The sequence below is a fragment of the Neofelis nebulosa genome, chromosome 15 (assembly GCF_028018385.1).
Source record: "Neofelis nebulosa isolate mNeoNeb1 chromosome 15, mNeoNeb1.pri, whole genome shotgun sequence".
Lineage (NCBI taxonomy): Eukaryota > Metazoa > Chordata > Mammalia > Carnivora > Felidae > Neofelis > Neofelis nebulosa.
Genome location: NC_080796.1, coordinates 8,354,872 through 8,368,977, shown reverse-complemented (window position 1 = coordinate 8,368,977; position 14,106 = coordinate 8,354,872). Strand labels below are relative to the sequence as shown.

Genomic DNA, 14,106 nt, shown 5'->3' with positions numbered 1-14,106 from the left:
CAGGCGCCCCTCAACGTTTTTTATTTATTTTTGGGACAGAGAGAGACAGAGCATGAACGGGGGAGGGGCAGAGAGAGAGGGAGACACCGAATCGGAAACAGGCTCCAGGCTCCGAGCCATCGGCCCAGAGCCTGACGCGGGGCTCGAACTCACGGACCGCGAGATCGTGACCTGGCTGAAGTCGGACGCTTAACCGACTGCGCCACCCAGGCGCCCCAACTTTGTTTTGTTTTAAATAAAGGATCTAATTTAGGAGCGGTCAGGTGGAAAAACTGCATAGTGCACACTCTGGGGCAGGCACAGGGCTCCCGTGCCCTCTGCCGGCTTGCCACCCTCCCAGCACCGCGGCGTAAAGCTTGTCTGGGTGTGTTTATAGAGGCTTCGTTATGTAGGCGTGAGTGATGACATGATTGCCCACTGGTGAGTGAAGTCAGTCTCTGGCCCTTCTACCTTCCCCGGAAGTGGGGGCTGGGGTGGAACTGAAAATTTCAACCCTCTAAGCAGGCTGGGTATTTCTGGCAGCCAGCCTCCATCTGGAAGCATGGAGCCACTATTAGCAGGCCAGAGACATGTCTGTCACCCAGGAGATCCCAGGGCTTTTAGGAGCCCCCTACCTGGAACTGGGGCACAGACCAAGGGATGTTTATAATGGCAGAGACGTCTGTCCAGTGAGGACAGGCCCTCCAATGCTGTGGAATGGAACTGGAAAGGTTTGGTTTGCGTTTGTCACTAAGAATTCCAGCGGTCAGCGCCATCCCTTCTTGTCCGGGCCTTGCCGTGGCTTCCCTGAGTGCCCGGTGGCTTCCAGGACGACAGGGTTATTTGGGCATAACCTGTCCCTTACAGCTTTGCCACATGGCCGTGTTCCTGTTACCTGCTTCTTTTTCTTCTCTTTAATCTTGGCTTCTCTTGGTGCTTCTTGGCTTCGTTTAGAGCTGGATTTATATTTTTGACATCTCATTTTGAAGATTTCCTTTCATCTTCATTAGGAAACTAGTCAACTAATTTTTGCATTTTTGTCCTTGGCTACCTGGCTGTGTCCATCTGGCTTTGTTTCTGTGGTTGTAGCTTTCCCAGGGCAATGGAGGTGATCAGACATTTGATTGCTAAAGTAGTTTGTATGTGTCTTGATTAATCAAGGATTAGTCAAAGCTATTTGGTCAACTGTGTGCTTCAGTATTTGGAATGTCTCCAGAAACCCATTCTAGAGCAGTGGGGAAGGAAAATGGAGGTAAAAGTGGGGGCATCTCTTGCTTTTAGATTTCCTACGTATATTAAAAAACTTGGGATGGGGGGAGTGTCTGGGTGATTTAGTCGAATGAGGGTCCAACTCTTAATTCTGGCTCAGGTCACGATCCACGGTTTGTGAGTTTGATCCTTGCTGTCAGCGCAGAGCCTGGCTTGGGATTCTCTCTCTCCTTCTCTGCCCCTCCCCTGCTCACTATGTATCTCAAAATAAATAAATAAACTCAAAAACAAACGAACACTTTTTTTAGGCATGGAATGATTTAATATACAACAAATGGGGGTTTATTGCTTTGGCTTATATGATCCCGCTGGGACTTCTGGAGGAGATAGTGAGTGTATTTTGAACCTTAGGAAACATATGTCCCGAAATACTAATTTTTGAGAACGGGAAAATAGTGTTGTGTATTAATTTACAGATTTGTAGTTTACGATTAATGGTAGATTTGTGTCTTGGATTGTATGCTGTAAGGGGCACTTTGCCTAAGCTTGTTTCACATAATCTTTGTGCAGGGCCCTGTAAATGCTGTCACTTGGCAAGTATTTCTGCTGTGAGCCATGAAGAGATTTCAACTTTTGAGCTGACAGGTGCTCTTTAATTAGGCATTTAGAAATAATTCACACTTTTTGTAATTAACTTGTTTTTATTCCCAGAACTAGTTTACCAAGAAATTTCAGTGCAGCGTGAAAGTTTAGACAGTACCACTTTATTTCAGTGTTTGTGCTGCACACGTATTGTTACGAGTTCGTTTTTGTAAAGTTTCTCTGATGGAAAGGTAGAAATAGTGATGACCTTGCTGTTCTGAAGCAACCGTATCGCTCAGTGCTGTCACCCCAGTGGGTCTCCCCTGATCTTCTGTCATCACGTCACATGATAAGAGTGAAACACAGGCTATTGAGGGACGGGGCAGAGGTGTGAGTAAGAGGGGAGGGTCTGAGAGTGACTTGTTTTTGAGGATATTGGCCAAGAACCCACACTGATAACTGTTTAAAATCTCTGAGGCTAAAGTTGGTAGAACGGGCAGTACTTTTGTTAAGGGTAAGGTTTAATTGGTGTGGCCTAACATAACGTACCTGTTTTCTTCTGTTACCCACTATTGGTACTTGACTTTTTATTTTTATTTTTTTATTTATTATTATTATTTTTTTTTTCAACGTTTTTTATTTTATTTTTGGGACAGAGAGAGACAGAGCATGAACGGGGGAGGGGCAGAGAGAGAGGGAGGCACAGAAGCGGAAACAGGCTCCAGGCTCTGAGCCATCAGCCCAGAGCCTGACGCGGGGCTCGAACTCACGGACCGCGAGATCGTGACCTGGCTGAAGTCGGACGCTTAACCGACTGCGCCACCCAGGCGCCCCGGTACTTGACTTTTTAAAAATAAGATATGGTATGAAGTAATAAAATTCAAAGCAGCCCTTTTTTCCCCAGTAGTATTATAGAATATTTAAAAGATGAACCTAGTACATAATATGAAATTAAGATCATCTCTACATTTTATTTGTGTATCTCAGTCTTATTTGGTAACAGATAATGGGAATGAAACTGAGATTTAAAGATCCTTCCTGGAAATTAGTCTTTTCTTCTTTAATGTTTACCTATGAGGGTTAGAATCTAAAATCTCGAGGGATCTTTAGAAAGGATCTCATTTTACCTTCGCATGTTTAAATGAACATGGGATGTTGTCTTGCCCACGTGGAGTCAAGGACTTAAGTCACATTGCCACCAGTTGATTGTTAGTGGCCACTCCATATCTCACGGACCGAAGGGAAGTGGTCAGAGTTTGTTACGTTGGCCTTGCAGCAAGCCCGATGGTAAGAATCACGTTTCCAGTAAAGAGTGGGTAATCACAGGTCACCAGTATTGTAAACATACGTGCAGTTGAACGATGACGGTTAATTTATATCTGTGGTTGTGTTCAGTTTGACAAATGTATTAGATACTCAGTGTATTAGATTAGAAAACATTTCTTGTGTTTCTTATCTATGTGCTCTTCGTGGATCCTGACTTCCCGCTGGTCCCACACTACACTTCAGTTTTTGGTCTCTTTTGCCCCCTTAGACTCTACCCATTGAGGCAGGAAGCCTCTGTCATGTTCCCCATTGTTCTAGCAGCCAGTGAGGCACTAATTGTGGGCTCACTCTGGTTTGTAGAGCTGAATGGGAAACTTAGCATATTTTAAATGTCTTAAGTTTGCATGTTTTATTTTTTACAGTGAACAGAGTATTTGTCAGGCAAGAGCTGCTGTGATGGTTTATGATGATGCCAACAAGAAGTGGGTGCCAGCCGGTGGCTCAACGGGGTTCAGCAGAGTTCACATATATCACCATACAGGCAACAACACGTTCAGAGTGGTGGGCAGGAAGATTCAGGACCATCAGGTAAGGGTCTCTTACCTTCTAGTGAAAGTTGTGTAGAATTACAGAAGGACTGTAAAGCAGTCCGCACCCTGAAGGAGCTCTTGGCAACTACAGTCAGCCTCTTCCGTGTGGGAAAACTGGGATGGGGTTGCCTTCCCGCCCTGTCCACCTTGGATGGATGAGGATTTAGAGCTAACTGTACAAAAATACAAATATGACTTTAAATTATGAACATTCATTAGATCTTCTGGCTTTCCAGCTAGCTAAGTTTGGAAATCTAAGGTAAATTTAGGACCAAAAAAATGTGAAATACCACTTAAATAGCAGGTTGTGTGTTTAAGGAATTCATTTCCTGCCAAAGGTGTGGGGCTAGAGGAGGGAGTTGAAAATGTTAGTAATTTCAGCAAATACTGTAAATTCACGTATGATGGAAACATTGTAGGTTTTAAGATTGCTGGAATAGTTGGGCGTTTGTAATTCGTACCTGGGATGAAAGCTAAGCCTTTCCTATTTCCCTGCTCCGGATTTCTCAGAAAGGTGACTGCACTACCTGATGACGTGATGTCTTGGGTCTCAGCGGACTGCGAGCAGTGGTTGACAGAGGGAACGTGGGTGGGGCCTCACCAGCGCCAAGTATATGCGAACTGCAGCAAGAGCTTGTATAACGGACAGATTTATGAAATACTTTTGGTTCTGGTAAGACGGTGGACTCGACCAGTGTCAAACCCATGCAGGAAAATAGGAAATTTCCGGCTGAGTCCTTAACTAAGGAAAGGCCAGTCCCCGGGTTTCTGCCAGGAACCCTGGTGTAGTGTGCCGACAGGTGCTGCGGCAGCCTTGTGTTTCAGGATGGCAGTTAAGAGCTGTGAATAGCTACGGACTCAGGTCTGTCGTCGGTGTGCAGCCGCTGTGGGCCTGCAGGAGGTTGGGCTTTGAGACCTCCGTCTACACGGGGTGGGGCTCCGCACTGGGCCACACACCATCAGCATAGGACGCAAAGGAGTGTGGATTTTTCTTTCTTCTTTCTTTTTTAAAGTTTGTTTATTTTGAGAGATAGAGATAGAGAGTGAGCAGGGGAGGGGAGAGGGAGAGGGAGAAAGAGAATCCCAAGCAGGCTCTGCACTGTCAGCACAGGGCTCGAGATCGTGACCTGAGCCGAAATCAAGAGTCAATGCTCAAGTGACTGAGCCACCCAGGTGTCCCAAAATGTTTGGAAACTTAAAAACACTTCTAAATTCATGACGTGAAAATCACATCATTATGAAGAGTAAAAAATGTTTGGAAAATAAAAGACTTAGACTTGAGTGACAGGATGTGATATATAGAAACCTCTGGCACATCTAAGCTGCCCTCAGATGGACAAATCTTAATGGCGAGCTTGACCCAAAGAAAACAGAAGGAAATAGTAAAAATATAAGGAGAAATTAACTAAATAAAAAATGTAAATAGAAATCATTAACCCAAAAGCTGTTTCATTGAATGGAAAAATTGGCAGAATCAAATAAAAAATGAAAAGTTACAAAAAATAGTAGGATTGGAAAAGAGATGTCATTATAGTTACAGTAAAGAGATAAACTGTATCATAAACAGCTTTATGCCAAGAAATGGGTCATTTTGTAGAAAAATACAATTGACCAAGACTGGCAGAATAATGGAAAGACAGACCCACAGTCAGTAGTTAATAGTCTCCCCCCAAAATCTAAAAACCAAGGAGGGAGGGAATCTAAAGTATTTATAAACAAAATTTAAAAACCTTTAAGTTGTTACCTGTTTTATACAAACTCTTCTAAAGAGTAGTATTTTATGAGGTTAGTACAATTTTGGTATCTGAAACAGAACAATTTGAGAGAGGAAAATTATATGCCAGCCTCAGTTATGAACACTGGCATAGATACAAAAGTCCTCAATAAGATATCAATGGACCAAATGCAGCAATGTATATGAAAAAAATACCACCTCTTAACCAAATAAGGTTTGTCTCCATCTCAGTAATGTAAGGCTAGTTTAACATTAGCTAATTTTTTAATGTCCTTTACCAGGAGAAACATGCAAGAAATGAGAGATTCAGAAAAAGCATTTGATAAAATCCGTACATAAGCATCTCAGCATGTTTGGCATAAAAATGAATTTTCTTAAGCTGATAAGGATGCATTGTATAAACCTACACCACACATCTTACAGGCTGGTATAATATTGGGGGGGAATTTCCATTAAACTCGGGAATTAGTTGAGGATTTCAGCTTTCGTCATTTTCATTTAGCATTGCAGAGGCGGAGGCAGCCTAGTGACATGAATATGATGGAACACAAGCTATACAGATTGGAAACAGAGTTGACCTTATTCACTGAAGTACATAAAAAATGCCAAGAGCAGCTGCAGATAAAATATGAGAACTAGTAAGATTGCTCATCATGGTTGCTGGATGTAAGACCAGTTTAACTAGCAACAAACAACTTGAAAATGACAGCTGACCCTTGAACAAGCTGGGGGTTAGGGGCATCGCCCCCCGTGCAGTTGGAAATCCATGTATAACTTTTGACTCCCCCCAGAGCTTAACTGTTAATAGCCTACTGTCTACTGGAAGTCTTTTTTTTGTTTTTGTTTTTGTTTTTGTTTATTTTTGAGAGAGAGCGTGAGCAGGGGAGGGGCTGAGAGAGAGGGAGACACAGAATCGGAAGCAGGCTCCGGGCTCTGAGCTGTCAGCACAGGGCCTGACGTGGGGCTTGAACTCACAAACTGTGAGATCATGACCTGAGCCAAAGTTGGACGCTTCACCGACTGAACCACCCAGGCACCCCTAGATTGGAAGTCTTACCAATAACATAGTCAATGAACATATATTTTGTAGTTTATATGTATTATTCATTTTGTTCTTAAAGTAAGCTGGAGCAAAGAAAATGTTGTTAAAATCATGAGGAAGAGAACATACACTTACAGGACTGTAAACAAGACTATTTTGGAAAAATGTTTGTGGGTAAGTAGACCCATGTGGTTTAAACCTTTGTCGTTCGAGGGTCGGCTGTATGATTTTATAAAGATATTGCTTGGAGTAACAAAAATGATTACCTAAGAATAAATCTAATAAATAATTGGTTTTCCAGAGCACCTTGTTATATTTTTTAATGGTTATCAGTGAAGCTGAAACAGACTATAATTTATTAAACAGTGTCTAAACTTTCTGTAGTAAGAGCCGTTTAAAAAATCACCTACTCTTCCCCCCCCCCCCCTTTTTTTTTTTTGCTTCCCACTTGGTGCTTCCTGTGTTCTGGGCACTGTGCTTGGGTTTGCAGGAGGGCGGCAGTAGGGAATGGGGGGGAAGACACGCGGTGAGTGGTTTCAGCCTGGTACGTGCCATTCGCAGCACAGAGAGGTATACAAGAAGGATGTTTGCTGAGAAGACAGGGAAGAGGGTCGTGGACAACTTCGCAGATGAGATCAGGTGTTGAGCCAAGGAGACCAGGAAGAGTTAGGCGTTCAGTGCACAGTGTGCTCGTTAGGGTCCGGCGAGGAGTGGGTGAGCACGTGTAGGATGGAACGTCACCGTTAATCTAGAGAATAACCCGCGGATTATTGTCCGGTCCGGACGTGAGGGCGCCCCTAGTGGACACCCAGCAAACACTTAGTGTTAAATGAACACGCGGGCTTTCCCTTACTTGTGAAGTTTGTAGAGAAGTGCCCGGCTGGCTTAGTCAGTGGAGGGCGCTGCTCTTGATTGCAGGGCCCATGAGTTCAAGCCCCATGTTGGGTGTGGAGCCTACTTGATAAAAGAAAATAAATGAATAAAAAATAAAGTTTCTCGAGGTGATGTATGGCACTGCCTACCCTTGAAAGTGAAAAATGAATGAAGCAATTGAACGAACGTGTTAAATTTCTCACAGTGGAGAAAGTGAACCAGTGATGACATAATGTGATTTAAGTAACAATCTCCCCCCCTTCTCTTAACGTTCTGTTACTGAACAACTGAAAAAGTGAATGTGGCTGTATTTTTTTTTTGCCTGACCTTTTCAGACTGACTGCCAAGTAGGGATACAGACCCACCTTGCGGTGAGACTTACACCCTTATGGATGGCTTGTGTATGGCCCCCCACCTCGATGCTTATAAGCATCACATGACAAAAGGCCATCCTCTTTTAAATTACGGTAAAGTGCACACAACGTAAAATTTCCCATGTTACCCAGTTTAAGTGTACGATTCAGTGGCATTAAGTGCCTTCACAGTATTGAGCATCACCCCTGTTCATCTCCAGAACCGTTTCATCCCCCCACACCGAAACTCCAACCCCGTTAAATAGGAAGTCCCTGTGTTCCTCTTCTTTAGTCCCTGGCAACCTTCATTCTATCTTTTTCTTTTCCTCTTTTTTTTTAAATGAGCTTGATTATTACAGGTATTTCAGATAAGTGGAATGAGACAGTATTTGTCGATTTATGTTTGGCCTATTTCCCTTAGTATAAGGTCTTCATATTTTATACATTTTATAATACAAGGCCATATTTTAAAAATAATTTCAAGTTTGGGTATTGGTAGATGAGGTAACACAGAGCTTCTCTGTGAGAACTAAAACAATTGGACAGAATGTTAAGAAGAAACTGTGTTTGGAGAGCCTGCGTGACAAAGAAGAATTCTGGGTCCAAGGTCAGAAAGAAGTGAGAACCAGAGAAGTGAGCCCAGCTTCAGACCTCTGAGTCATGTCTTGGTTTTGAAAGAGGACTGAGCAGAGCTTTTGGCAGACCCCTGGGACCAGCAGAACAAAAATCCAAAGTTAGGGCCTGCTAATGAGGGGAGAGCTTTCTTGGTAATCCCCAGGCTGTGATGTGGGACCCAGAAGCCCTGTCCTGTGGGAAGAGGTTTGACTCAGAGTGAGGCTGGCCTTTATGGGAACTGAAACCCAGCCTGTAATCACTTCGTTCACTGTTGGATGAAGCTGACTTCAGATTGTTAGTTTCCTAGCTGCTTGCCAGAAGCACACATAAATCTTCCCTGGAAAACTAGAGCATCATTGTGGGTCTCAGACTTTCCATACAGTTGTCCACATACAATGTCTGGCATTAGGTCAAAGTAACCAGGCATATGAGGAGACAAGAGGAGCAGTAATAGAACAGATCCACTGGGAGTCCATCCGGTTGGCTGAATTATCAGAAATTGACTTTAAAATAACTAATACTAAATATATTCAGGGAAATAGCACAAAGGTGAGAATTTCAGCCGAGAACTGGAAGCTTGAAAAAAGAACCAAGGGACATTTCAGAATTGAAGAATAACTGATACTGACGGGTCAGTGATGACTATGACGACAAATTAGTAACAGCTAAAAAGAATTCGTAAACTGGAAGACAGATCATAAGAAAATGTTCAGACTGAAGCTAAGATACTCGGAGAGAGAAAAACATGGGCATATGAAAAGCTTAAGAGACCTAGGGAAACAAAAACTAATTCCAAAAGATATATGTACCCCTACGTTTATTGCAGCAATACTTACAGTAGCCAAAATGTGGAAGTAACCCAGGTGTCCACTGACACACGAATGGACAGAGAAGACGTATGTGTACATGGTGGAATGTTACGCAGCCAGGAGCACAGAAGGACGTTGCTGTTTGCAATGACATGGATGGAACTGGAGAGTATGATTCTGAGCAAAAATCTAATCTTTTTTTTTTTTTTTTATGTTTATTTTTGAGAGAGAGACGGAGCGTGAGCAGGGGAGGGGCAGAGGGAGAGGGAGGCACAGAATCTGAAGCAGGCCCCAGGCTCTGAGCTGTCAGCGCAGAGCCCGAAGCGGGGCTTGGACTCATGAACCACGAGATCATGGCCTGAGCCGAAGTCGGACGCCTAACCGACTGAGCCACCCAGGTGCCCCTGAGCGAAAATCTAATCTTAACCCAAACCTCAGTGTGGTCCTAAAACAGAAACTGTGACCCTTGCCTTCAACTCTGCCCTCTGGAGAGGTCTCTGCACTGTGGGTGGATAGGCCCCTGTCTTCTCCTGGGTCCGAACCCTAACCCAGCCATGGCTCTGGCCCTACCCAGGCCCAAATCCTAGGTCCGAGGATACAGTGGATTTGGGACGCATGACCAACACAGGATTACTCCGCCAGATACACAGAAAGACACCGTGCCATTTACAACAACCGGGACGGATCTGGAGCGTAGGGACAAGATGAATACCATAGGATTTCACTTACATGTGGAATCTAAAAAACAAAGGCTCATAAACCTTGAGAATAAATGGGGGTGGGCGGGGGTGGGGGGGTTGGGCGAAAGAGGTGAAGGGGATTAAGAGGAAAAAGACCTAGTGAATATAGTGGAAATTGTGTGTGTAATTGGGGGCCCGAAGGAGAGGAGATGATGGAGGGCAGAAGAAAAACTGAGGAGATCATGAACAAGAATTTTCAAGTTTGTAACCGAATGTCAACTTAGAGATGCTGTAGACCTAAAGTAGGTAAATGGAAAAAAAACCATCTAAACCTGTCCCGTCGCGAACACCGGACGCTCACGCCTCGCAGCGTGAGGCCTGCGGGCTGCCAGTGGAAACAAGACTGAAGCTAGCGAGAGTGGTCAGCTGACTGACCAGCTGACCAGTAGCAGAACCAGCAAGAGCTAGGAAGGTACTGGGCTTGGAAGAAAACAAGTGACCCCTTCAAATTCTGTACCTCATAAAAATCCTCTCCAAAAATGAAGGTGAATTAAAGACACTTTCTGACAAAAATGGAGAGAATTTCTGACAAAAATGGAGATTCGATGCAAATCTTTCTTAGATTTGCATCGAAACAAATTGAAGTTCTAAAGCGTGTTTTTCGGGATCAGAAAGGGTCCCCTCAGAAGCCTGGAGAGGGCAGGAGGAATAAAACGCAGCAGAAAGTGTAAATGTGGGCAAATCCTAAGCGATCAGCTGTTGCATAAATGTGACAGTCATGTTTTGGTGCCTGTTGTGATCTCTAGGGCAGCCGCTGGCATGACAGCGGTGTGACTGGAGCTGGTAGAAGGGTAATAATAAGTCCGAAAGAAGGCAGGATGGATTTAGACCCAAATTTACATGAAACATCATCAGTGGACTGAACACTCCAGTGAAAAGCGGAGACTGGCAGACGGCATAACCAACACAGAATGAATCGTGTGAATACAGAGCCGTGGCCGCACACAGGATTGAAGATAGCCCCGGAAGAATGAAGGGCAGAGTAAGGAGGACAGCGCTCCAGCGGCAGTCAAGGCTTCGGAGAAGCCCACGATGAGGGAGACGCTCTCCTTTTGGCTCACGGGTGGGCATCTGACCAGTAGAACGAAATGGAGCTGTTTAGCCACCTGATTTGTGGAAAGTAGAAACCTGAAGCACAGTTAATAGACAGTGCCGGATCGATTGGACGGCCGTCCTGGGAAGGAAACTCGAGCCTTCTCTCACAACAGAGGCCTGAACCGTCTGCGGGTGGATTGGAGATGTAACTCTGGAAGTTAAAATGATAAAGCTCCTAAAATAACACGGGATAGTATTTTCATGGTCTTGGGACTGAGAAACACTTCTTAAGCAGGTTATAAAAGCATTAACTGTGAAAGGAAAGGAAGGCTAATTTGGACCGAATAAGAGTTAAGAACTTCCCTTCATCGGAAGACACCGTTAGGGGAGAAGATATTTGCAGCACAGGTCACTAACACAGGTAACAGGGGTCTTGTTCAGAATATATAAAGGACTCTTACAAATCAATAAAGAAAAAGATGGATGGCTCAGTACAAAAACGGGCAAGAGATTTAATTAAAGCAGTGTTTATAAAAGAAGGTATGCAGATAGCCGTTACAACATGAAAAAGCACTAAATCTCATTAGTGATCGGAGAAATACAGTTCCAATAACGTGGTGTTGTTTGTGCACTCGTGCAAGCTGTCGCATGCTGCCAGGGGAGCGAAAATCGGCAGACCCAGTTTGGAATGCCACGTGGAGTTTTTTGCTGAAGCCGAACGTATCTTTGGCCCGTGACCACCCCACTCCCGGGTATACGCCCGACAGAGTGGGTGCTCATGGACCGGAAGACAGAAGACGTGCGGGATGTTCGTGACATCACTGCTTTTAATAGCGCTGAGCTGCAAGTAATCCAGATGTCCAGTATTGGGAGGATGGGTCAGTAGGCATGGTCTGTACGATGGAGTGCCACCGAGCAGCAGCAGCGGGAGAGGACAAAGCACAGCCGCTCGCAGCGGACCGATGACGCCCACACACAGTTGTACTTCAGTCATGTGCCGTGCAGTTCAGAAAGCTGCGGGCCTGATCTGGGAGGTGGAACTGCGCTAGAGCCTTTGGGAGGTGGAGCATTTAGGAAGGAACTTTCTGGTGTGAACATCCCATTTCTCCATCAGGATTTTGGCTACGTGGGAACGTTCACTGAGATACGTGCTTACGTTTTGTATGCTTTCCGAATTGATAATGCTTTATTTATTTTTATTTTTTTTTAATGTTTATTTTTGATAGAGAAAGAAAGACAGAGCATGAACGGGGGACGGTGAGAGAGAGAGGGAGACACAGAATCTGAAACAGGCTCCAGGCTCTGAGCTGTCAGCACAGAGCCCGATGCGGGGCTAGAACTTACGGACCGCGAGATCATGACCTGAGCCGAAGTCGGATGCTCAAACGACTGAGCCACCCAGGCGCCCTTATAATGCTTTAATAAACATGTTAAAAATATATTTAACGAAGATATGGATTTTCTTTTGTCCTGCTGATTTACTGTTTAAAGGCCAGACCTTTGTAACCATCAGACAGCTAACTTCTGTCAGACTGTTATTTTTACAGGCTGATTTTACCATTGATAGTTGTTGTAACCAGTTTGTTTTGTTTTGTTTTGGCCAAGGTCCATCAGGACCAGTTTTGAATGAGTCTATCCAATCAGGATCTGTTGATATTGCCACTTACTGGGTTGACTCTATAAGGAATTACTGTCTTTTAGGTCGTGATAAATTGTGCCATTCCTAAAGGGTTGAAGTACAATCAAGCTACACAGACCTTCCACCAGTGGCGAGACGCCAGACAGGTGTATGGCCTCAACTTTGGCAGCAAGGAGGATGCCAATGTCTTCGCAAGTGCCATGATGCATGCCTTAGAGGTGTTGAATTCACAGGAAACAGGTACGGTGTCCAGGCTTACTCATTTCCTTGAACCGAGGTGCCATGTGTGTGTATGTGTTAAATAGATTTGAAATAATTCTTGAATTTTTGTTGTTTTCCACAGAAAGGTGAACTTTTGTTTGTTGATGCTAAACGTAGAGCCTGAAGATAGTCTTACGAGATTGGTTAGTTAGTAAATTTGTAACCCTGTCATTTGTAAGTTAGTTATGCTCATTCTTCTCTAGAACCTCAGCTTTTGTTGCACGGATGTGAGGCTCGGAGAATGTGCAGTGGATAGAAATTACATGTGTTTATCATCTCACCTCGTATGAAGACACTAGTGTTTTCTGAAACACGTTTTTGAAGCCACTACTGAGCCCATGAGCCTCAAGTAGGACTGGGTTTCCCTCATTCTAGTAGGCAAGAACTGGATTCTGAAAGTTGTTTAAAGGTTTTTAGGAGTGCCCTCAGGTGGTGCAAGCCATGAATTGCATTTCCTCTGACACTTGATGATGGTTAAAGATCTGCAGAGATAATTCACTGTAAAAACCCGGGATTTAAAACTGTATAGGTATCAGAGATAAGCTGTGTTTTAATTTTGGTCCACAGAATTGAAAACGAAATACACCAATGTGTGGTTATGTCTTTGGGGAGATAGGTTTTATATTCTGAAAGTAAGTGTCTTATGTAAAACAAGAGAAGTACAATTATTCTTGACTTTGTTGTGTTGTTAGTAGTGATCTTGATGATATGAATGTGCTATCAACAAAATTTGTGTATTTTAAGAGGAGAGAGAGATTAATTTTGGATATTCTGTTGAAGGTACAGAGCTTGAAAACCTATCATAGATATGTTAGATACCTTATTTATACCATGCCTCATCTAGCCCATGTGTTAGTCTATTTCAGATACGAATTTCAGAGCAAGAAGACAGTTTGGAATCTTGCCGAAACTACGTTCTTATGCCTGTAGATGGTTTATGTTAGATCTTTTGAGGAAATTAAGATTTCTGCAGATAATCTGTACATAGCTCTTACATCCTGTCGATCTGAGAAAATAGGCCTGTGGAGCTTCTGATTTGTCACTAAGTGCAGAAGATAGCATGGGATCGCTTGCCGGTGTGTACAGTCATGGGTGTGGATGGTCGAAGTGCCGCCGGTGGGGGTCCCTTGTGGGCGCTGTCGCGGGCACAGTGCTGCTCCTCTCTCGTCATGGTCTCACCCTAGAGAAGAAACCAGAGTTGTGACCCTTCACATCCCATGAAGAGGCCAGCCGCATAACACATAATCCAAGGACCAGAGTGTGGAGGGGGTATGTAGACAGTGACATTCGGCCTCGCTGCGTTTAAAACAGACGAGCAGTATTTTTATTTCTCAACCTTCAGAAGAGTGTCGGTGGACTTACATTAGGAACTGAATGC

General features: G+C 44.1%; 1 protein-coding gene across 12 annotated transcripts in view; it reads left to right on the top strand.

Moving 5' to 3' along the window:
• ENAH (ENAH actin regulator) overlaps window positions 1-14,106 on the top strand; it is a 139,760-nt gene that overhangs the window by 67,732 nt on the left and 57,922 nt on the right. For all 12 annotated transcript variants that reach the window (XM_058701418.1, XM_058701429.1, XM_058701428.1 and 9 more), the window contains exons 2-3: window positions 3,459-3,624; window positions 12,530-12,707. In XM_058701418.1, coding sequence (XP_058557401.1) covers window positions 3,459-3,624; window positions 12,530-12,707 — 344 coding nt within the window. The remainder of the gene's footprint in view (window positions 1-3,458; window positions 3,625-12,529; window positions 12,708-14,106) is intronic.